The sequence below is a fragment of the Varanus komodoensis genome, unplaced genomic scaffold (genome assembly GCF_004798865.1).
Source record: "Varanus komodoensis strain SLA01 unplaced genomic scaffold, ASM479886v1 scaffold1, whole genome shotgun sequence".
Classification (NCBI taxonomy): Eukaryota; Metazoa; Chordata; class Lepidosauria; order Squamata; family Varanidae; genus Varanus; species Varanus komodoensis.
Window position 1 is genome coordinate 82,835,064 of NW_025335268.1, and position 25,664 is coordinate 82,860,727.

Consider the following 25,664-nt stretch of genomic DNA (forward strand, 5'->3'; position numbering starts at 1 on the left):
CTGACAAGGGAAACAGAAAAATGGAACTGGTGATATACTGTGTAGGAAGAAAACAAGGCAAAGACTGTATGTATCCTTACCTGTGACACTTGCAAAGCACTGGGGTGGGGAATAATACTAAAAGAAACTAGAAATGCATTCTCTACCCCCTTTCAACACTTTCCAGATCCCTGTGACAATGGGGATTATTGGGAATTACTTCATGGCTGCATTTCAGACAAATACTGCTGAAGTTACTGCACTTCCTTGCATTTTCAGAAATTTCCTTAAAGGGTGTTGTTGTTGTTCAGAAACCCCTTGAATAGGCACAAAGCTTCCCAGAAGTGGGAGGAAAAAAGGTGGCTGAAGTGGACAGTTCAGCTGGAATAATTAACAGGCAGTTAATTACTCCACCCCATTCTGAGTTTAAAAACACTTTGTGACATTTGCAAACATGTTAAAGGCTTGGGGCAGGGGGCTGAGAAACTGAAGAGATGAATAACAATAGGGGCAGCAGCTGGCAGTGCAGGAAAGAGACAATTAGGAGGGCAAGGGAACCAAAACTGCACAGCTCTGCTCTGTTTCAGATCTACTCTGAAGAAGGGATGAGGGAAAATGAAGGGATGAAGGAAAATGAAAATGCTAGTGAGATTACAAGGAGTGGCAGGCGAGTTCGCTACACTGGTTGGCTGTTTTCTCCCCATTTCTGGCTGCCAGATATAGATATATAAAATAAACAAACAGTGATCAGCAATACAAAATTCATGGCAGAGCAGCAGAACTGGGGCAGGAGATCTGAGCAAATTTAACAGCAGGAAAAAAATGTATGTGAACATGTTTCTCCAGGTGTTCCTACTTTATTATAAGGGAAGTGCTGAAGCATGGAGGCCATGGACACGAAGTGCACAAGGGGAAGGTTGTGAAATACTGGGAAGGTGATCTTTTTAAACAACAGCAACAACCTCCCAAGTGTGTTCCTACATTCGTAAGGGCTTAGAGAATTATTTCTTTATTGCAACCTCAGGCAGGTGGGAGGGAGTTTTCTACATCAGCCAGCAAACCTAGTAGACCAACTGCAGGAAATGTCCTGACTTAGGGAATGAGAAAACGAGGATTTCTGACACAGGTCCCATACCCAGGATACAGGTTGGAAGCAGGCTGGAGGACTGAGAAGGGCCAAAGGAGAAATAAGTCACAAGAAGCAGTCTAGGGGGACATTGTTTTTCTGGAGTAATGGACCGCCCATCCACCCACAAGGCTGCTTTGCAGGATGGATTAGCATGAAGTGCCAATGTGCAGTTTGTGTTTAGAAAACATCCCTGTAGCTACCGCAGACAGGATGTGGTTGCTACATTAAATGGGAATTGGTTGTGACCATCATGTTTAAGACTGCTTCCTATATGGTGTTTTTCTAACTGCAGTACCCCTTCTCCATAAACATGCATAAAAACAGCATGTATAGATAGTATGCAGTATCATACCTGGGTGGGACACCATTATTTCAACCAGTGCTGTATTGGCAGAAACACAAATGATATTTTGTGTCCTGTATGTCGGGTGTACAGTACACCAGACATAGAACTTAACGAAGCCAGCCTTCCATCTTTAAAACCATGCATTAATAATAGATCCAGCATTCTATACAGAGAAAAGCTATACTCATGTCAGACCAACCTTTGATAAAGCTCTTTTTCAGCTTGCAGAACAGGGAGGGTAGGCATAATTTATTTTTGATACCAAATTATTGTATTTGCCTGGTGATGTCATTCTTAGTAACCAATCAGGAATTACTTTGAAAGCTTGAGCAAATATAACATCCATTCATGTGGCAGGACATCTCCCGCTGCGCTTCGCCCCTGCATATGCTGTGCCGCCCCAACTCGTGGAGAAGAGCTCAAGGGTCTTGGGGAAGGAAAACTGCTCCCTCCCCGTTCCATTGATGGAAACTGTTCCATCAGTGGAAGTGATTACTGACTTCTGAACTTTTATTCTAGCATGTTTCATCCATGTTTCCTCCATTATATCTTTTACTGTAGTTATTTACAAAAATATGTAATGCTTACCATCGTCATTCTTACCTCTTGGTTTAAAACAGTATCTCTTTTCCTTGTAAGCAGAATACCCAACTACCACCCCAACAGTGAGCAGGACAACTACAGCCACAACAGGGGATGTAATCTGAGCTGTTGTACTAGAATCCACTATCGGAAGAGGTGAGAGACAACAACATATTATCTTTAAAAACACATCCAACCATTCTGATATAGATCTATTCTGAGGCTTACTTTTAATAAGATACATGTACTCTAAGTATTTACACATTTTAAGACAAACCAAGTAGGATTATTCCAGACCCTGCTGGCCTGAAGGACAAATATTAATTTTTAAAAAGGAATATTTGAATAGAGCCATTGTTCTTAGTAGTAGGATCGTCCTTACTGGCAAAGAAGGTAAACATCTTTCTGGGCAGGAATGGTTGATTCCTGCATTCTAATTCAACCAGGAATTTGAAATTTACGGCAACTGAGATATAAACGACATTATTCAGTCACTCTAGTTTCGCATGTTCTGCATTTTTTCTTTGAAGTGTTATGATCAGAATTGAGCTTAATTTAAAGAACTGAAACAAAATTATTCAAGTGTCAGGCTTAGTGTGGAATCTAGGACATGTTAGGAATCCATATATCCCACAGAAACAATTGGACTCAATCAGATGGACTTACACTCTTAAACATGTATTTCAGCTGAAGCACTAAGACTGAATGAGACGCAATGTTCACTGCATGGATGTTTAGGGGCACATTGCTCGTTTTGCTTTTTCTTTTAAGGATGTTTAAGTGGCCCTCTTTTATTCTGAAGGACAATAAGCTGTGCCGGCTTCGGTCTAGAACATGCTCATAATTCAAACTGAGACTGGGCACTTTCTTTACTCCCAAAGTAGGGAGATACAGATTGTGTTTACTCTCTGCTAATTGCATTTCATGAATTGTCAGGCATTTTCATTCCACCATCTTTTCATTGTCAGAATCAGATTTTTCTCAGTGTCTGGAACTTGAGTTTGCACTGGAAAGTGGGTATGTCAAAAAATGTGCAAATCTCCCTAAAATGACCATTTTCATGCTTTAGCCTATGGTGGTGGTGGTACTGGTGGTGGTGGGTGTTTGTGTGTGTACACATTTTCAGTCCACGTTTTGTTAGTATTTTTGTATGATTAAATTAGCCTACTATTTTGGAAAGTAAAAAAAAAGTCCACAAAATCTGAACAACTCAGAAAGTCAGTTCACCGTGAAATCCAGACTCATTAGAATCCATTGCAGATTTCTTCTACATATCTACCCTAAAGGTGCAGTTTACTCTGCAAAGAAAAAGTTCAAGAGCAAACTGCAGTCACCAGGTTTCCAACAGGAACAGGTGCATGCCCTAATCCTAATGGGAAACACATTCCAAAATTGGGCTGTGTGGTTTCTTTCATCTTCAAAGTAGAACTGGCCAGGTAAAAGATGCTTTACAGAAAAGCTTATTTATGCTCATCTGCATTTTGGTCAACGATATACCACAGAACAAAAACAGCATGCTGGCCTTACCAGTATTCCCACCATGATCTGAAATATGCTCCCTTTCTGCTGAAACAGAGATCATAACATGATTATTGGAGGAACAGAAATGTTTTAAACTGTCAAAATTGGCACAAGAGTTATCTGAATTAGTGAATATGTTACCATATTTTTCCACCTATAAGATGCCCCCAAGTCTAGGATGCCTCCCCACTTTTCTTACTGATCTCTGAGCGAGCGAGCGAGCGAGCTGCTGCTGTGCACGCATGCGAGAGCCACTGCCTCACCGCCTCCCCATGCACGTGCCAGTCTCCCCCCCGAACGCGCCTATGCCCATGCCCGCCTCCCCCATGAGCATGCCCACAATTGTGCCAGGCTTCCCCCCAAGCACGCCCGCACCTGCGCCACTCTTCTTCCCCAAGTGCACCCGCGATCACGCCTGTCTCCCCCTTCCAAGTGCACCCATGGTTCTCCTCTCGGCCCCCCATATATAAGACGCCCCTCCATTTTTAGCTATTTTTTTTAAAGGAAAAGTATCATCTTGTACACAGAAAAATACGGTACATTATTTGGATAAAAGAGATCAAACTGGTAATGCTTTCTTTCTGTTAGGAAGTTATTTCAGTATTTGAATTCTCTATCTAGTAGTAAGGGTAATGGTAATACTACACTAGATTTTGTGTAGATTATGAAGCAAGCATGCAAAACATGCAGCTAAAATGAATTCTGCTATTGTCACCATAGCACTAATATAGCTGCCCCTTATTACTGGCTTTTACTTCATGTACTCTGGCTGATCTGGTGGTACTTTTGCCTCAGCATACCTATGTAAAGAGCTTGCCACATCTGAACTCAGCATTGGCTGTACTAGCACATAACCCACAGTGGTAGGCATTGCTTTCTTGCTTGCTTTCATGTTTAATTCTATGCATATTCAGCTAGAGGCAGGTCCCACTGTGTGCAACAGGGATTTAGGTGTTAAGTGTTGCAAAGCAAGACATCTGGAGCTAGTGATCCACAGTGAATCTACTTTGATTGTGTCTGCTGATATTCCCAAAGTTCAGTGTGAGTTGGAGGCTCAGAATGATACGTTCAAGGGTCCTTCCTTCCAAGCCCATTATGGGCTGAGTCCACAACACCACCAGGTTCTTAAGTTCATCCTAAAGGCCTGGACTCATCATTTTCTTCCAGGATGTAAAGGAATTGGCAAGATATCTTCCAGCTGAATTTATAGGATCAAGACACATTGAAAACTGTAACTCCCATTCACCCCAGCAAAACTGATGCACCTGAGCATGTTTACGGGCCAGTCAGAGAGCTCTGTAATGAGGAGCTATATAAATACAGCAATTAATCAAGAAAATATAAAGTATATAGACAAGTTATGAAGATGAGACCATTAGCCATCACCTGAGCACTGCCATGTTCTCCCCTGAGAAAGGTAAGTTTTCTTGACAAGATCTGGTATTCCAAGTTAAACACCAGGTCCAAAATACTGCTAGTTTCTCAGAAGATTTGATTAAAAAGGGGTTTTATATTATTTCCAAGGTGAATTTTGGCCAGCTAGTTTGTTAACTAATTATGAGTCCTGAAAAGCTCCATGTCTATATTCAGAGGAAGCAGGAAAGCAGTGCAGTGCAAAAGGATGCCTCAGATCACTTCTTCCTGTGCACACACGAAGCAAGAAGAGCGGTGAGGGATACGTGGGCTTCAGTGCTTTCACATAACAGTACAACATAACATAACAATAAATGGTTGGTTGCCGCATCTGAATACAGCCTGCCTGGTATGGTGCGTGTGTGTTACATTCAATGTTGTCATTGTGTTTATGGAGGGTCCTTGGTGACTTCTGTAAATGGAAGTGAAGAAGCAATCCTTGCCAGTTCCTGCTCTGCCCAGGACCTCCTGCAGTATTCTGTTTGGAACATCCCTCCAACTCTCTGGACAGTTTTGGGGAGCACAGGGAAGGGGCAATTGTCAGAAGTGGCCTTTCCTTCCATTCACAGAAGCCAAAGATGGCTCAAAGATCTTTCCATGAACAGACAAACAGCACGCGGTGCATTACCATCAAAGGCTTCTGTTGAGGCAGAAGACAACTGTACACCTGTGGAAAGGACCTACGTATACAGTACCTGCTGGTGGTAGAGGTTTTCCATCATTGAGATCCGAGTCACTAAGATAACCTAAATAGATGAAATTACGGTATTACTCTTTTTCTCCAAATGATCTTGCTAAATATATCTCAGCTATTGGTCATTTTATAAATGAATTAAAAAACTTCAAAAACTGGCTTCCCATAGATCTAGGACTAATATTAATATTTAACATGTACTTTGATCTGATTTGATCTATGAAACATTAAACTAACTGTCTTTAACATCAAAGGCTTGGATTCAGATTTATGCTTGACCTACTTCACTAATAGAAGTGGGCTTTATTTCCTCCTGCCCACAACAGACCCTCCACACACATCCTTGAAAATGCTTCAGATAAAGTTACAAGAAACTGTTGAATGGCTTGAACTGTTCTGGGGAGTTGGGGGTAGATCCTCAAAACCTGAGTGGAGCAACCTGCTGCTGCTGGAACCTTTCCTCTCACAGAAGATCCTTTCCTCTTACAGAAGGTGACTCCTGGATCTAAAGCATAGAATCCAGGTGGAATCTGTTTGATCAAAGCATTCAAACAACTTACCTTTGGTATCCAGTTCTTCCCAAGATATAGGCAGCTAAGTGTACATTGTATTACACTGTAGGCCTTACAGCAACCACTCAAAATGTCAAAACAAACTTTTACACAGTTTTGGCCCTGTTTGAGTTAGTGTGCTCAAACATTTTCTTTTATAAGGCTTTCTAGTTTTTTCTAGTCATGTGTGCAGGTGTGCCCCTGTACACTTCTGCAGGTCTGAAATGGGCAGCCTCACCTGGGCAATGCCCAGGGGATCACCTGCTGTCAAACTGGCAGCTACTAAGGACATTGGCTGAGAGAAGCTGCAAAGAGGTGTATTTTTTCTATGTTTTTCTGGAGTAGCTGTCAAAGGTGGACTGTCAAAGGTGAGCCATATCATATTGTTGACTCGTATTCACCTTGTGATCTACAACATTTCCAAGATCTTTCTCACTTGCAGTATTATTGAGCCATCTTATAACTATGCATTTGATTTCTTTTTCTTTTTTACTAGGAACAGAACCTGGCCTATTAAATTAAATGGAATTAAAAATTAAAACTAGAATTTAATAGAATAGAATTTAAAAGAATTAAAAAATTAAAATTCTTTTTTACTAGGGACAGAACCGATCCCTATTAAATTTCATTATATTGGTTTCAGCTCAATATTCCAACCTCTGAAGATCACTTTGAATTTTGTATTTCTCTTCCAGGTTATTACCTATTCCTCCTAAGATTTGGATCTGTTGGTGGAAAGGCTACCAGTCCTGTTTTACATAAGATTTTTCACATGATGTCCACTTGAACATGGCTAAAATCTGTTCCAGTGAATCCAGATTACATGAATAATTCTGAATAAGTAGTTCTGATTTTGTTTAGATTAAATTAGCTGTACTGATATTAAATAACATAATCCAAACTGACAGATGTATAGATTTAGATTAAAAAGGTTGCTGTGAAATATTATAAACTTTTGAAAAATTAGTAAACACTTACCACCACCACCATGGCCACCTCCTAAACGAATGCCAGGACATAAAATAAAGCATATTACAACATTAACATGCTCGACATGTTAGTTTTCCACAGCAATTGCAAGAGATTCAAAAGAAAATATGAGTAGAGGCAACTGGGTTAAATTCAGGTTTGTGCAAGCAGACTTTGGCTCACACAAGGGACATTCCCTTGGTCTTCTCCCTCTAGCAATCTAGCAATGCTCTGATGGTTCTCCCAAGCCTCTGGTACAGGTGTGGGGAGCACACAAGGGGGAAGGGAAAGCCACTGGACAGCAGTCAACCAATAGCAGACAACCTGCCCAGATCTAATTGTAACACCCATCAAATGCTAATGCCCTGGTGAGCATACACCTGCTGTACAATGCATTTCAGGATCGCTCTGCTCTTGACAGGTGTGCATTTGCAAGGGAGCATTCAGGAAGCACTTTCAAGAGGAAATCATACTAATATGACAACATTTAGGACTAGCTATTAAGAAATCCTATATCATCAGCATCTCATAATGTTATAAAAACTGAAAAAAGTCAGGGAGAAACCCTTAAAATAGTAATCACTGAAGCATCTAGAAATTAACAGAAATAAATTGGAAAATAGAACTAACACCCCTCTTTTTGATCCAAAATACGGAAATAATTCTTACCATCATTTCCATAGGGTCTTAGGTCAGGATACAGGTTAGGTCTGGGATTATCTGTTAAGGATAAACATTTCCCGAAATATATCTATGACCAGAAATTAAATGGCTATCAGAATGAACACTGGTAATTTAAACCTTTGCTATGAAAATAATTCTTACCAGCATTTCCATGGCCACCTGCCTGTGGCCTTAGGTCAGGATACAGATTAGGTCTGGGATTATTACCTATTAATGATAAAATGATAAACATTTCCAAATATGAATCTCTTCAGCATATACATTGTTTCTCCAGTAAAACTATTGTCTTATGTTGGAGTTGCCCAGTCAGGAAGCTCTTCACCAAGTCTTCTGACAAAAAGAAAAAATGGCATGATTTTTCTGCCAGTATTAAAATTGCAGGGTTTGCTGGAAAAGCTCAAAGGCCAAAGACTGATTCAGTGTGGACTTTGACTCCTGTCAGGTATCTTGTACAGACAAAAGGTGATGTAGGTGTGCATATGTAAATGTATATGTCTAGGTACACATTTAGAAACAATTGTTTACTTTGATGGAAATGCATTCAGGGTTACAATAGTATGGAAGACTGTGAGCTGATGGCCTATGGGGATGCCTATTCCGTCTGCTGCCAAGGTGCTAACTGTCAATAGGTAACAGTTCCAATGGGTCTTTATCTTTAAGTCAGGATAAAACAGCCTTTCAAACCAAGGAAAATCCTCTGCCTGCCCTTCAGACTACCTTCTGCAGAAGTGGATGCATGGGCTGACCATGCTTCTTTTACATCCATAAGACCAATATACTGGGCTACAAGGAGAAAGCTTCGGAAATGAAAGTAGCTAAATTTTTACCAGAATTGGGTCACTAATAAAGGAAAATTAAATCCTGAGTATTAATTGGCTCCAGTTTCCAAGATACAGCTTCAGGTCAAAACTGCGTTCAAATAATTCAAAATTACAAGAGGGATATGCAATTATGCTCCATAACTTTTCTGCAAATTGTGATATAGCAATGAGAATGGTGCTACATCAATCATTATAAATTTATCTTTGTATTGATACCAATAATATAACTTTCCATTCATTTATTGGCTTTTAATTGGGGGAACCATGCAAAAATAGCAGTCGCTACTATGATTGGTGGGTTCCCTCCACACCATTGGGACTGCAAAAGGCATGAACTTTTTCTTCTTGTTTAGCCAATGATGCAGGTAAGTTGCACATGTAATGCAGCAATAATGAGGGGCCCAACTCTTGTCTTGATCCTCTATTTTTGCATCCAAAATATAGGTGGTATGCCTTTTTTACCACTACCATCATTCTGTACTTTTGAGATGCAAATGTAACCTTACCACAAATGTAGCAGAAGTTATCTGCATTGTTTACACAGTTTTGAGGCATCTTGGCTTCTGAGTGAAAATATCACACAACTGTTCCATAGAAATGTTAGGCAATGACACTTTCACAAGCCACCAGATGTAACTGTATGATGCATAGATCTGAGCAAGACAAATGTATCTTGCAATAAAAGAGCAATAAATTACAGTTAGGTAATAATCTTTAGCAGGGATGGCACAGTAGGTTAAACTGCTGAGCTGCTGGGCTGGTTGATTGAAAGGTCAACAGTTCGAATCCACACAACGGGGTGAGCGCTTGTTGCTCTGTCCCAGCTCCTGCCAACCTTGCAGTTCGAAAGCATACAAATGCAAGTAGGTAAAAAGGTACCACTTTGGTGGGAAAGTAACAGTGCACCGTGCACTTCGGTGTTTAGTCATGCTGGCCACATGACCATGGAGACTGTCTGCGGACAAATGCTGGCTTCCTTGGCTAGGAAACGGAGATGAGCACCGCCCCGTAGAGTCAGACATGACTGGACTTTAATGTCATGGGGAAACCTTTACCTTTAATAATCTTTAGTCTCAATGTGAAGATAAATTTATACACTTCCATGTGGTACGATTTTCATTGTTCTACTGTACTTTGTTGAGAAGTTACAAGGCATCATAACCATCAGACACCCTCCTTTGTAGGCAAATATACTCGCCTGTGTATAAATTTTTATTGTGAAATATTTTGAAAACTTTAGCCAACCAGCACCTTTATCACCTGTATTCTAATTCATCTAATCAAAATATGTAAGAATTAACACATTTTATCTCAGAAACATAGAACATAGAAACAGAGTGAGTCAGAAGAGGCCTCCTGGGCCATCTAGTCTTGACTCCCGGCTAAAACCGGCTCCGCTCACGACATGCCCACCATGTGCATGTCTAGCCTATCCTTGAACACCCTCACCGATGGGGCCTCAACCACCTCCCATGGAAGCCCATTCCACACCCTCGGGGTCCTAACTGTCAGGAAGTGCTTCCTGGCATCCAAATTGAACCTTGGTTCCTTGAGCTTGGCTCCATTGGAGCACATACTGCCCTCCTCTGCAGGAGAGAACAGGTCTTTACCCACCTCCGTGTGACACCCCCTCACTATATGTCACCAACAGAGGTCGATGATTTCCCAAAATTAGTAGACCAGTGATTTTACCTTTTTTTTTTTTTCTTGGTAAGTTGTTATGTATAGTTCCAGGCCCAAGATTCATTGGTGCAGTTGGGGTCTTCCTGCATAGAAATGGAGGGAAAGAGGGAAAGCTTTCCATTCCCTTTTCCATATCCTCATCTCTGTGAGGGCAATAGTTTAATTTATTCCATTTATTCCATCCCTCTTGCATACCATTAACAATAATGGAATTTTTTTTTACTCTTCCCAAGAACAGAATGACCAGATCTGAAAAGTGGTATTCTTCATCAAAATTCAGTGCCTAATGTATTTGGGCTGCAGAAGACAGTACACCAATCCTAAAATGGCTCTCGTGCCACTACCAGGGATATTATTATATTTGAAAGGTATTCCTAGGGCATAATCCTATGCATGTTTAGGCAAGAAAAAGTTCCAGTGCGCACTTAAAGACTGTTAAGAAAGTTCCAATAATAGACCTGACTCTTGTGCAGGCAAAGCTCAGTATTAAGTTTTCAGTCACACGTGTATGGCATGGGAATCTACTAGAACAAACGCATTTGAATATTCACCTGCTGGTGGCTTTTTAGTAGCTGGAGCAGGTCTCTTAGTAACTAAAATGAAAAAAGAAAAAGAAATGAAAGTTAATGTATTGTTCAGCTTATTAAAAGGTGATTTGTACAAGATGACTTGGAGTTATCTTGAGATATCTGAGACTGCAATCCTATCTCTACTTACCTGGGAATAAGCCCCACTAAACTTGGAGTAACTTGGTTTTCAGTACATGTGGTGGTGGTGGTTGCTGTTAATAATTAAATTTGTTTGCAAGCCACTGGTTAGCATCATGATCTCTGGGCAGTTATTACAATAAAAATCACATATGTATGATTGTATGGAAAAATAGTTGTCTTTTCTTTTAATTCAGTTGACTTGCTGGATTTCTATTTTGTTATCTATTTTTAATTATTGAATAAAACGGCTTTGGATATCCCTGAGTTCAGCTAAAAAGAGTTGATTTCCATTTACAATTATGTTTAAAATGACAAATTCTTGGGCCAAGGTCCAACTGCTATCCACAGGGATAGTTTGTGCTATTTTGCGCTTTTTTTCTGAACTCTGTTCCTGTACCCAAGCTGGTACCCTCCAGATCTTTTGGAGTGCAGTTCCCATCATTGTGATCCAGCATTGCTCTTGGTCATGGGTGCTAAACTGGGGAAATCTGCCTTATTTTGTTTTAATTGTCCTGGGCTTTGAAAATGTCTTGTTATTAGACACACAAGTGGTTTTGTTTGTTTGTTTTGTTTTGTTTTTTGGGGGGGGTTGGTGGGGGTTTTTTGTGGGGGGGGGAGGGGAAAATAGCCTGTATAAACAGTGGTGTCTGTTTCAGGGCATTTTCCATATGGAAAACACTGGCATATAGAGAATTGTACCTGTATGGACTCCTCTGAATCTCAGCTTTGGGTCTCCCTTTTGCACACAGCCAGAAGAGGGAGTTCTCCAGCAAATCATATTAAACCTGCATTCTTAGTTTGAGCTACTGATCTTGAACTTCAGCATAGGTTTTCTTTTGTCAATCAGTTGAATTGATTTTTTTATTAATCTATCCAGGATTCCATGCTTAGCTTTGTAAAATTAAAGCTAATTTAGTCATTGGCCTAAACTGAAAGAAGTTTCACTCCAGTTGAGTGTTCTGACCATACAATTATTATCTTTATTTTCACAATACACTTACCTGTATCAAGTGCATCTGCTAAGTCAAAATCATTGTCACCTATCAAAAGAAGCAAACATTAAATCAAGGATTTAAAGACAGTGTGCCCTTGTCTTGTTTGTTACATGAATGACATGGTAGCACTGAAACAGGCTTTGTATGTTTCACACAGGTAGTTGTAACATGCACATACTTACTACATGGGTCATAGCTGCTGAAAGGACAATCTGCACACTGCCATTATTCATTTATACGTTTAGTAGATTTATATCCCATCTTTCCCTTATTTAAAGAACTCAAAGCAGCAGACATCATTCTCCTCCTGCTGCTCCCAATCTTATGCCCACAACAACATCCTGTGTGGTAGGTTGGGCTGAGAGCCTGTGACTGGCCCAGAGTCACCGGTTGGCTCCTTGGCTGACCAGACCTCCTGAGTCCCAGCAACTAGCTACTAGAGGAATCATCCAGCAGCGAGTGAGGGATACTCCATTAAATTTTGTAAATCAGGACTGCCCCTGCCATCAGACCAAGTAAAGCACTTGCCTCAGGAGCAGATTTAAAGTGTCACAAAGGGGCAGCAGAGTTTTACTATTGCACTTTTTACCACCAGAGAGAGCACTTGTGGAATTTTCTGCCTCATGTGCTAAAATAACTCAGCTGGTTATCTGCCTTGATCTGCGTGGTTCTGTAGGGCATGATTTGCTGCTCCTGTTTAGGCAGAAAGTGTGTTCGGCCAGCCCTGGAGTAACAGCTGGTGCAGTGGAGACTAGCGTACCTGGCAATGTTAATGCAAAATTGATGTCCACCTTTCTGGAGATTTTGCTGACAGACACTAAGAAGCCACCCCTTTGTGAGACAAAGCTCCACTGGTTTTCTCATGAATAATGGCATAATTGATGTACTCAATTCAAAATAGAACCTCTCAGAAATCAAACGTAAGACTCTAATCCGTAAGAGCTCACTAGACTCAGCCATTTCAAATGAACATTAAACATGCGATGCACCATCTTGAGGCTGGAAACTAACTTGACTGCTCTCCTGAAAAGCTTGCTGATATATTCTGAAAATAAGATTAATGGGATAACCCCAAAGAGATTGTTTCAGTTGCAGATACTGAATCTGCACACCTGATGCCAAGGAGAAAAGAAGAATGCTTTTGTCAGGGCCTTTCAGTCAGGGTGAGCTTGCAAATGGAACACCAGATTGGCTCCTGACTGTTTGAATTCTTGTTACTGCTCCATCTTACCACTGAATATCTAGTTTGCACTTTTGTGCTTGAATAGCATTGCTCAATCCCTACTACATGGCAAATGTTTTTGAAACTAAACTGTGTCACACCTACTTTGAATATTGGCTGGCTATGCCATTCAGAGGAGAAAAATCAAAAATTCCACTTGGATTACACCAAACCATGGACACATTTAAAGAAACTCTTCAGGATCCAGAGAGCAGTAATGTTTACAACTATTTACCACACTGACATTTCCATTGTGTTGTGAATTTCTGCAAATGCATTCCAGTCCATGTTCCTATTGATTATTGTAGTGACATGGAAAGATACAAAGTGGTGGTATCAATCTCTACAATGCAGATATTATTATAGGGAAAGGAATTATTCTTATTGGGATAGGAATCTCTGGCCACAGGGAGGGCCTGTTTTGGTAGCACTGATGAGAGGTATAATTTGTACTTCAGTCCTGTCTCTCTCTATGGAAAGATTTATCTTAAAAGTTTACTCTGATAATAGTAGAATCTAGAAATAAACACGCAGATGTGCATGCATGCACGCGCGCGCGCACACACACACACAATTTTAAAATTTACTGCTGTGAGAAAACAGTGGATTACATATAAAATCAATGTGATACCAGGGTTTAGTTGAATGTGAGAATGCTCAGATTGGTTAGAAAGTTGGTGGGCTTGGGCAAGGCAACATCTTGCATTCTAACTCATCTACAAAGACAGTTATGAGGATAAATAGATGCACTGTTGATTTATTTTGGCACCTTTCTAAATGGCAGGGCAAATACGAGTGCTTGCAATTTAACAGATTACAGCGTAGCTGCTGCTTTTCATCCTCAAGGCCACCACTGGCTGAACTGCTCTGATGTCACAGATTTTCACAAGCAGTCATAGAACACAGTCATGAACAGTGCAGTAGCTGTGCAAGTGTGCTTCTCCCACCTTTGTCTGGGAATCCTATTTGCACACTGGTCAGGGATTGGAAAGTCTGTGCACGGGAGAAGCAGTGATGAGGGTACGGTGTATGTACAAGCTGAGACAGCTAAGGAAGAGGGCAGCAAAAGGAATGGAGGCTGATTTGGTGCTGGGTGAAACTAGGAGCCTGAAAGAAGCACATGCAGAAGCAGCAGATGGCGATGGAATAATGCAGTAGATGGGGAAAGAACAAATGATGCTGATGCTGATCTGGTGGAAGAGGCAAAAGGAAAAAGGACCTTCATGGAGGATCACATAAGGTGTGTGTGGGGGGGGTGGGGAGGCACTGTTTATAAAGGACGCAGCGAGTAGTCTAGGAATTAAGGGAGTGCATGAGATAGAGGACCATGGTAGCAGCAATGGAAAAGAAGGGGTTGAATGAAGAAGAACGGGGGTGGCATAGTAATGAGAATGTTGGACTGGGAATCGCGAGATCTGGATTCTAGTCCCCGTGCAGTCATGAAACTTGCTGGGTTCACATGACATGACAACACAAGGTGGTTGTCACCACTGTGCCTCTGCACCATGCCCTTCTCCCTCTTTTACATGAGCCCACCCTTCCAGGCAGAATGAACATAGGGGAGGATGCTGGCATTGGCTCCTCAACACCCGGCCAATTCTCCCAAAGTACTGGAACACCCCAAGCCCCTTTTCAGCGATCCTGCCCATCAGCCACACAGGGGCAGGGAGTACAGGCCCACAAGACAGCATTTGCCTGCTGGGGGTCATATTCCACAATGCATTCTGGTGTCACTCCCATCTCTCTGAGGTTTTTCCTCTGTTCCCATGCAGTGCATTTCTCAGCCATCGGTTCAGAGGGCAGGTAGGTAGAGCTGCTGGGGCTGGAGGGAGCTGCTGCCTGAAGTCAGGTGGGATGCTCACTGGGGAGCAAAAGCTGGGTATGAATAAGGGGTGGCTGGCCCTGACCTACTGGGATTCCCTCTGGAAAGTGCAGAGGCAAAGGAAGGTCCACAATGTATGAAGGGAGAGGTGGCACTGGGAAGGCAGGCAAGAAGAGGCAGGCATGGCAGCGGAGCTGCCCAGTCATAGGTTCAGGATGCCTGTAGAAATCAGCATTTCCAAAAACTATGGCCAAGCAATCCTTTCCTGCCTCAGTGGTCCTTATGCTGGGCAGATAATTGTACCTTCATGCCGGGGTACAATTGTCTGTGCTGTGTAGCAAAGCTGTTCCTCCCAGAATTGCAACAAGCTATTCTTCCCGAGGTTATGAATATGCAGAATAAAAGCGGGTGGGAAGTCCATCTTTCATCATTCCTAACACAGGAGGTAGAAGAGCATGGATCCCATGTCTTGTGCCACAGGGAAAGACCCTGAAGAAAATAAATTGACCTGTATACAGTGCAAAAATAGTTGAGGCTCAGGAGAACAGTAGGAGGCCTTTTCTTGGGTGTTTGCATGTCTTTTACCAAGCTTCCCTGGACTAACTTTGTTGCCCTTTGCTCTGTTTTCCTCCACGCTTCTCCTCCAGAATGCTCCTTTGTGTCCTCTTTGGCAGAGAGGCCTGCTGCTATGCAGGTATCTGAGGTGGGGAGAATGATGGACTTGGCATGTTCACCATGATCTCTTCTTAGCTTCCGGTCTCCTGAGCAGGTGAAGTCATTTTTGTTCTACAGGCAGCAGTGAACCCAGCAGTACAGATACTGCGTAAGCATTCTTATGCCATTTCAAGGGGTGGTGCACTGATTGTGCAACATGTGCTAGAAAAGTGTGCGATGCCTTTTTGATGCAGAAGGACCAGCTGATTTTCCTTTGCTTCTGCAGCAACTGCTGGTCTTAGCCTCCGCAGCTACCTGCTCTGCCACCTTCATTTCAGTGCCTAAAGCACTGGGGAAGTTTCTCCATTCTGCTCCTCACCCACACTGCTCTTCCCCACTCCTTTCCCCTCCTTCTTCCCCTTTGCAGTGCTCTCTGGATGCAGCAGCAGCATCCTGAGGCTTAAGGAGGAAGCAGAAGAGACTTGTACATGGGGGCTCCAAGCACACTTCCAGTCATGCCTGGCACTATGGTGCATGGCATTTCAGGGATCCCTTCCAGTGATGGGAGACCACTCACATGTGGAAAGGGGTTTTTCTCACCAGATTCTCAGACCCTCCTGCACATTTTGCAAGCTGCTTGTGCCAGGGAAGAGGAGAGGAGCCTCTTGGCAAGGACCCTCCACCTGATGGGGCCTCGCCTCTTCTCTAGCCAATAACGGATGATGTCTGGCAGTGTGGACCAGTGGCAAAAGGGTGTGGTGATTTCTTTGGTGGCCAGGGAACAAATTGCCAATAGATGCTTGTTCATTGCTGGACCCTTCCTCATGAAGAGGTGGTATGAATTCCATGCTAGGTGTGGATACGTGGAACAATGCTTGGGAAACGTTCTGCATGATCAATGAGTTGTACCTGTGATTAAGTTTGGGGATGAGTGGAGAAACATGAAGGGCTTCTGGAATTTGTGGTTTCCTTGGGCAGTGAGGGGCTGAATTCCATACACTGATTTTAGCCATCCTGGGCAGGGGCAAAGAGAACTACAACTGGAAATGCATGTACAATATGGTGCTACAGACACTAGTGGACTCCAGAGAAGCTTCTAGATGTTTAGGCTAGGCTTTTCTGGGTGGAGTCACAATCTGGCCATCTTCTGGAATTCTCCCTAGGCTGACAAACTGGAGAGAGATGTCTTCTTCAGAACATCCCCCTCATCAATGGGAAGTCTTCTGCCTCCTGATCCAGAATGACTAGGCTTTCACTATGTAGTTATGACTGATTTCCCCAGAACAGCCAAGCAGAACTTCAACCACTACCATAACTAAAGTAAGCTTCCCTGCAGATCTTCTGTTCAGACAGCTAAAGGCACAGTGGTAGTCCCTATAAAGCCTGCTCAGTGCAGAGGACATTGTATCAAATGTGATGGTGGTATATTGTATCCTGCAGAACATTTGTGAGACTTAGGGAGATGTGTTGCTGGAGGAGGACCCGAAAATGCCTTGCCTGAGTGCTGAGAATGATGCTGTGACTTTTGCCATTGTCCCCTACCAAGTCCCCCTGCCTCTGAACCTGGTTACACCCACTGCAACCAGGCATGGGAGACCCGTGCAGTTATTTCTTGTTGTTTTGGAAGAAACGCCCTCAACAGGTCCATTGCTAGACCCAAGACTCTATTGCAGCATAGATGTAAGGGTGCTGCTTAGCAGAGGTCATGGTAGGGCACCCAATTCCTGCCCTGCAGAGATGTGCAGATGGTGCATGTGGCCATGCCGCAGATGTATTTGTCCAAAGCAGTCCGACCGGCAGCTCTCGCTGCTGAATGCAAACGGTGCTCCATAGACGTGTGAACCTGCCCACTGCATGACTCTGAGCTAGTCACAGACTCGCAGGCCTCCCAGGGTTGTTGTGAGGATGAAATGGAGAGGAGAATAACCTTGTAAGCCCTCCTTACCAGAGCATGGAGTAGAAAGGTAATGCAGTAATAATAAATATTCCGTATTGATCTGAAATAACTAGTCAAATATTTGACCATTCAGGCAAAATGGGAAGATTTCACACACTGAAAAGCACTCCACAAATGATTAATAAAAATATTCTGGTGAAGTTTTCTTTCATTCCTCTCTCTGTCTGTATTCTCTCCCATCTGTAGTCTATCAATCACATTGCTATTTCAGCAAATGAGGCATTAAGAAAGGCAAAGTACAATGACACTCAGGGAATTCAGAAGCTATGCAAGTAGCATAAGGGAACAACAGTGAAATTGTTTCAGGTTAAGTGACAAGAGAAGTGCTGCAGATTAATGTATTCTTGTAAAACAGTGGTGGGGGGAATCAGAACTGCTTTCAGCATAGCTGCAGTCACACTAGTCAAGAGGAAGTCACTGTAAAAAGAAGCTATTATGTCAAAAGATAGGCATAATTTCTGATTGGTACCTTGACAACAGCTATTTCTACCTCTATAATTTGGAGGCTCATTGCATTATGGGGAAAATGTTTCCCAAATATAAATCAGGACTGACACATTTTCAACATCTGAATATGAAAAACCACTAGGAGGAAATTTTTCCATGCCCTGTTACTGCTTAACAATCTCTTTTATGTTGGCAGAATTCAGAATTCAGTGATAAATTAACAGGACCTGAGTAGCACCAGATAAATTAATCCTCAGCAGCACCACTAACATTACCAGTATCACCACTGCCCAACCAATGCCAAGTGATGGAATCTAGCGCTTCTCAAATCCCAGCAAAATCTAAAGTCTAAAATCAGAGCACCAAAGTATTCACAATATTTTTTTTGTGGGGGGTGGGCAGCAGCCAGCCAATGCTCTAGTAAAATGCACTTCTAGAATCACAGGCCCACAGCCCTGGAAAATATGACTTCTGGAGTTAAGACGGAAAGGGATGAACCACAATCTCACCTTTCCTCTGTGATGTGCTGGAAGCTCACCACCACCACAGTCATGTCCCTACTTCTAAATCTTCTTCTAGAAACCTTTGTTCTCGGGCACAGCAATAAACTGATGTGAATGCTAAGGTAACAAGTAGTCCTAACACATCCTAGACTCTACCTAAAAGCTGAGAGATAGCTGACATTCTGAAGCATCCTGTAAACAGTGTCATAATCCAGGGATGTAAGGTCACATCACCTTCTCCCGCCTTCTATGAAATAACGAGATCCATTCTTTGTCTGTTCTGCAGGAATGCTAAATGGGTGTGGCAACCTTCCCCAGTGTGATGCTGTCCAGAAGTCTTGGACTACAACTCTCATCCTAGACTGGGGAGAATGAGAGGTGCATGTAAGACAACATATTTGGAGGGCACCAGGTTGGGAAAGGCAGCATTAGAAGCTGTAGGTGATATCCAAAGACTTGGAGTCATGCAGGCAATGCAATCAGATTGGCAAAAATATTCATTTCCTATGCCAAATAAAATTTAAAATAGTTCTTGTATAATACCCATATATAGCAAATGAGCAGGATGTCAGTTATTTTGTTTTATTGTATGGCTTGCTCCAATGAGAGTAAATGTTGACTTGATCAGGTGACAAGACTTTTGAAAACATGATCATAAATTCAGATTAATTTTATAAAATGAGGCATTGTTCCAAGTATCTGCCAAAGTGGGGCATTCTGGCTTGTGGTGACCAACTCAGAGGAGGGTAGACCTGGAGAACCAAAGAAAAAAAATCATTTTTCTATCCCTCTGTGACTCTTGAATTTTGTGCAGAATACAATAGATAAGAGAAAATCTAATTTTGTAAGTTGTCCAGAGACTATTTAATATTGGACAACATGTAAAAATGTTAAACAAAATAGAAAATCTATATTTTAACAATGGGTGAAATGGGATGCAGCTCCTTAGATGAGATCAACTATTATGCATGCCTCTCTAGACTAGGGATATGGAACCTCTTTCATATGAAGGGACACATTTCATTTCAGCAAAACTCTGAGGATCCACCTTTCACTGGTTAGTGTCCCTGAAGTCAAAAGCGCAGGCCCAGAGGCAAAGAGGGTGAGGTCAAAATGTCCCAAATGCCAGAAATTTCTTGTAGTTCTTCTTGCAAGTAACTAGCCTACCACTGAACTTGCTGGTAAAGAAAAACTTTAAAGAATGTGCTCTACTCCACCCAGCTGACAATGCCCATATTTGCACCCTCTCTTGTCTAACAACTGTGAGAGAGGGCCACAAAACTAGTTAATGTGTTTAAAGAGAAGATAGATACCATAAAGTTCCATTTCAGCTTGGTATGTCACTCACAGGAGTAAATACCACAACCCTAAATCATCACAGAACCTCATTAGCACTATCTGGTCATAAGCTGATACATATTTAGAGTGTACGGCATCAAAGCTAGGAAAGTAAATTTAGCTTCTTTTCTGCTTCAGTTTTGCATAGATAAATACTCTTGACTGCATGCCATCCTGAGATTTGTGTGTCATCCTGAGGTCAATGGAATTCTCAGAGCATATGATTCTTTCTGTCCTGAATGCAATTTTATTTTCTTATTTCTTTGTTTAATGCATTTCTATCTCACTGTGTAACTAACAAGATTCCTGAGCAATGAACAGGAGAGGGGAGGGAGAAAACCATCAAAACACGGAATTTAAAATAAGACAATCAGATTAAAACCCTGGCTGATCAGGTAGGGAGGCCTTGGTTTGCTTGCTCGTTTTTTTAATAACTTCAGCAAGTGCTGAAAACAAAGCAACACCAGTGCCTGCCTGACATCAACAGGTGCAGAATTCCACAGAGGGATCATCAGGGTGGGGTCTTCTTGGGTAGAATGGTCATGATGGAACCTACCTGGAACACCTTGTCTCATGACCTCAGTGATTTGGCAGGCAGGTAAGGAAGAAGGAACTTCTTCCAATATTCTGGTTCCTGATTGTTTGGGGCTTTATACATCAAACTTTAAACCTGGCCTGGTAGCAAATAGGCAGCCCCTGTAGTTTCCTCAGAAGAGGTAGTACCTGCGGAGGAACTGCTTCCATTCTACACTAACCTTAAGGACAGCCCACATAGTGAACTTCAGTAACCCAGTCTTAAAATCACTGGTGCCTTTAGCATTGTGGCCAACCTATGTTGGAAGGTATAATAAAGTAAATTTCACATTCTGAGTTTAATGGTTAGATGTAAAAACATCCTGTTTTCACAAGGCTGAAGTTCAATATTAGTTTTTAGTTCCTTATTCAGCCAAAGTTTGAAAGCAAGGTCAGTCTATAAACTTAACAAGGAATTGAAGTTTATATGCCTCCCATTCCAAAAAGAAGCATTTGCCTATCCCATTTTGTCTAACCCTGATCGTCAGAAAAGGGTTCCAAACTGTTAGAGCACCAAAAGAATGGAACAAATCCCATGGGGTTCTTGTGGGCTGCCCCACACTGGAGGCATTCAAGATGCAGATGGACACCCATCTGCTGGGGATGATTTAACTTGGAGTACTGAGCAAGGTTGGACCCAGTGGCTCTATTGGCCCCCTTTAACTCTACTGTTCTACTATTCCATGCCTTCATATCTCTTCATACATCTGACAGACCATCTTCTTTGTGATTCCACAATATGTCTCTCCTAGCAAGACTATTGATTTTGCAGCGGAATGAGCCCAAATGAACATTTTAAATAGGGATCTAGATGGCTGCAACCCAGGCTCAGCTTTGGACCAGCTGAGATCATGCACTGACACTTCCAGGACAGTGTCTTTGGTGACATGGCATAAAACTGCATCTTAATAACTGCTTTATTAAAACGGAAGGCATTGTCAAGAGCAATATCTGTTCTAGTGATAGCCAAAAATGCATTAGGATTTTGCCAGATGTTACTTCTTTGCCATTCAGTATAACTTGGTGGGGGAAATGGGACCTAGCAAAAATGAAACAAAACAAAAAGAAAGTTCTACATCTTGTCGGTACCACATATAAAGTTGAACAATGAAAACTATCACAAGGAATAAATCCTGTAAACATAAGAGTTTGCATACAGGGCTGCCTATGCATGTGGAAATCAGTCTGAGAGCTAAATTAAGAGGCAACTCCCAGTGCAGTATTTTCCAGAACAAGAAAGTCCACATACCAGGCTTAATTAGTCTCATATTCAGAGGCCACTGACTCTTGGAAATAAGAAACAGGATTCATGACACTGCATGGATTATCATTCTGCCTCACACTAAATAATCTTCTCTACAACACTGTCATTCTTTCAGTCCTTCATTGGTTGGGTTATGTGTTATTATGGCTCATCTTGCAAAAACTGGATTGAGTTTCATGAATTAATATTATTTATATCAAGGGTGCAACCCTATCCAAGCTTATACCAAAAAAAAAAAAAAAAATCTATACAGTTTCCAGCATGTTCTTGCTATGGTTGACTGAAAGGAAGCTGGGGGTGCCGTGACAGCAGTAGGTACTGAAAATATCCAGTTTGCAGGACTAAAAGATCACATTTTGTTTAAAAAAGTACAGATTTACACATTCTATTTTACATATGCACCATAGTATCTAAGAGCGTGTCTTTAAAAGTCCATGTATCCTAAGGAGATGGGCAGGAAAGATGAGGGAATTTGATCTCAGGAAAATGATCCTGTAGGACAAGTTTTATGGACTGGAACCTCAGTGCCCAAGCACACTTTTACAGAACCTGTTCACTAAGAAGGAGCACAGCCAGTGAAAAACTGTAGCCCAGTTCCCAGTACAGACCAGTGGTCTAGAAGTGCTGAAAAGTCAAGAAGAATCATGAGAGCCACTCATACTTCCCACCTGCCTTTTTCCTGGTGCATGTCAAGGACCAAGTGATCTCATTCCTGAGAGTAAAATCAGACTGAAAGGGGTTTAGATAACCAAGTTCACCCACTAGTACTTGGCAGCTCTTCAGTTGCTCCTTTCTTGAACTTTATCCCAAAATAGTAAATTAGGAACTGACCCATAAATCATCCAAAACAGCACGATCCAAAGATGCAACTTTCAACAAACAATAGGCCACAACATTCTTTGATCTCATTCTGGATATATTATCATATTAAATGCTGTATTATAAGATAATACAATCAGATTTAATCCACTTACAGAGGCTCCACACACCTTAAAACCTTAGCCCCGGAAAAGAGTTGAACTCTCATGAGTAAGCCACACCTTAATGTGAATTAAAAACATAGAAACATAGAAACAGAGCAAGTCAGAAGGAACTTCCCGGGTCATCTAGTCTGACCCCCGGCTCCAGCCAGCTCCGCTTATGACATGCCCACCATGTGCATGCCTAGCCTATCCTTGAACACCCTCACCGATGGGGCCTCAACCACCTTGCATGGAAACCCATTCTGTATCCTTGGGGTCCTAACTGTCAGAAAGTACTTCCTGGCATCTAAATTAGATCATAATTAGATCTCACTGACCTTCTCCTAATTTGTATGCCAGGATGTAGGTAAAGAACACATAAATTATGGAGCTTCTGTCCATGCACAGGGAGATTTTCACACAACTGACCAACTGTTGCTTCTTTAAGGCTCAGTGGTTCAGTGGTGGAGCACCTTCTTTGCAAACAAATGGTGTCAGGTTCAGTTTACTGCCAGTCAGTGTTGGTAATACTGAGTTAAATGGCCTGATCATCTGACTTAGTCTAAAGATGCTTCCTAGAGATCTAGAATTAAGGATCAGAGCTTTGGCTGAAGCTGTTGATTTGAAAAAAATAAAAATGGAAAGTACAACACCATTAACAAAATGAAAATAATTTGTTTATCAATGAAATAAGATCCAGTACTTCATTTATTTCCCAAACACTGCCAAAAGAGTCGGCTTCTTACCTGCAACAATGAGGAGAAAGCAACCTGTACACAAAATGGCAGCTGCCAACTTTGCCATGGCTTTGCACCTTGCCTTCTGTCCTTTTGTTCAAAACCGGCAATGGTATAAAAGCTCTGCAGTGGTTGTTTTAAAAAAAAGCACTGGCTTGAGAGGTCAATATATACTGTCCCATTCCACCACGAAGAGTTTCCAATCTTGAATATGGCCTAAATGTCCACATGATACACAAACCCAATCACAAAAGTTTTCTAGGCAAATATTTCGCAGCTGTATTTTGCAGCAGCCACCTTTCTCCCATACTAACCTATGAAAAAACTTCAAGGCGCTGAGAAAGGCCAAGCTGTTCTCAGCCAGTCAAAAAGCACAAACTAACACTTTCCTCCTCTCACCTTCCCACTGAGAACACACCCAGTACTTAGAAATAATTACTCTATGATGATGCATCCAAACAAGGTGTGGTATAAATATGCTCTGACGTAGTCTATAACAGAAGGAAACTTTCTGTGGCATGATCACTACCAGTACCTGAGAAAAGCTGTTCTCATCTTTGCTTTTCAAAGACACAATAGGTAACATAGAAAACACCATGGTCTGAAGAAAGATGGGATATAATGGTAGAAATATCATGAAAAGTTGGCTTGGGTTGAGCAGCAGGTGACATGCCAGTGAGTCAAGCATTTCAATGCTGGCAAAAATCCCTAGCTTTGATTGCACTCTTCCAGGGCTGTAGGAAAAGGGTTACTCTATTTCTGGAAATCCCTTGGGCTGTGAAGTGCATTAGGCTATCCCTGGATGCATTCTCTGGATGCTGCAAAGCCATCATTTCCAGGGTAGGCCTGGCAAACCTGTTTGGCATGGCTGGTGACATGGGATGGGGAATGCCAACTTCCCCTGCACTGCATGGTATGGATTGCTTGTGTTATCCCCCAAGGAGCATTTGCAGCAAATGTGGTGCTTATCTGACATGCTATACAAGGTTCCTTTTCTATTTTGGCCATCTGCTTAGAGAACATCGTCTTGATATGGGGTATTGGGTTGGTTAGGAATTATACCTGGTTATATACAGAGATACAGAATTTTCTTCTATTATTCTCACATCTATTGATCATGCTGTTCTTCAAGACCCTGAAATAAAGAAGAATTTCTTTAAAGCATACATATTGCATCATTCCTGTCAGTTGGGGTTTAAACCAAAAACAGAAATAAAACACTAGTAAAACACCAGAAATCAAAACCAATTGAAAGGGGATTTAGAAACTAAAAAGCAAGGCCACACAGCTAGTTTTCCATTCTTGGCCTCTCCGTGCCCCCACAAATGCATGGACCTTGCACTGTTTATAGGATAGGAATATGCAATATATGGACCCTAAAGCTTTTGCACCACCACCCACAGATGACTGCAACTTTTGGTATGGTGGCAGTGCAGCAGTGGCAAAAGAAGAGAAAGAGAGAGAAAGAGAAAAGTAGTTCTAAAGCAAAACTGCCCTTTTGACACCACAATGCCTCATCTTGGCATTGCAGTAATGAAGAACAGTGCCTGGAGGATCCTGAGCAGAGACACTGTGGCCATAGCTTGCCCACCCTATTCTTAAAGAACAAGCACACAAACAGGACTCTTTCAGAAAGCCATTCCAAAGTTTAGAAGCTCTTTTAGGTACCAGGCTAGAGCAGTTGCTTACACCTTTATGGGAGATGTTCTAGCAGGGATCACACATTCGTTCTTAATATGATTGTGTGCAGCAGAGACATCATTATGCAAACAGCAGGGATCAAATCCATGTATGGAAAGCATGAGACTATATTACTGAGCTTTCTTATCTGGAGTTCATGAACGTTTTCTTCAGATCTGTGATTCTTTGACTGCCCTGTGTATTCCACAAACAGGTTGAAGAATATCATATTTTAGAAACTAAGCATGGAGCTTGTCTACCTGATTTCATGTGCCAGAAAGTATGTTGGTAGTATCCACTGAATTCATGTGACAGGTACCCAATGTGGCAAGCAGGATTTCAAGAAGTCACAATACATGGCTTGGGTGCCAATCCATTTTGGTGAGCAGCAATGCAACTACCAGAATTCAGTTTCCTCATTCTTTGCT

General features: G+C 41.9%; 1 protein-coding gene across 1 annotated transcript; it reads right to left on the reverse strand.

Annotated features, from left to right (window-relative positions):
* Window positions 1-1,783: 1,783 nt before the first annotated feature.
* On the reverse strand, window positions 1,784-12,135 carry LOC123023902 (glycoprotein Xg-like; the record flags this gene model as incomplete). Its single annotated transcript, XM_044431044.1, has 7 exons — window positions 1,784-2,180; window positions 3,564-3,602; window positions 5,666-5,740; window positions 7,854-7,904; window positions 8,010-8,075; window positions 10,924-10,965; window positions 12,084-12,135. Coding segments are annotated over 7 exons (486 nt in total), but the record flags the coding sequence as incomplete, so codon positions are not given.
* Between the last annotated feature and the right edge of the window lie 13,529 nt (window positions 12,136-25,664).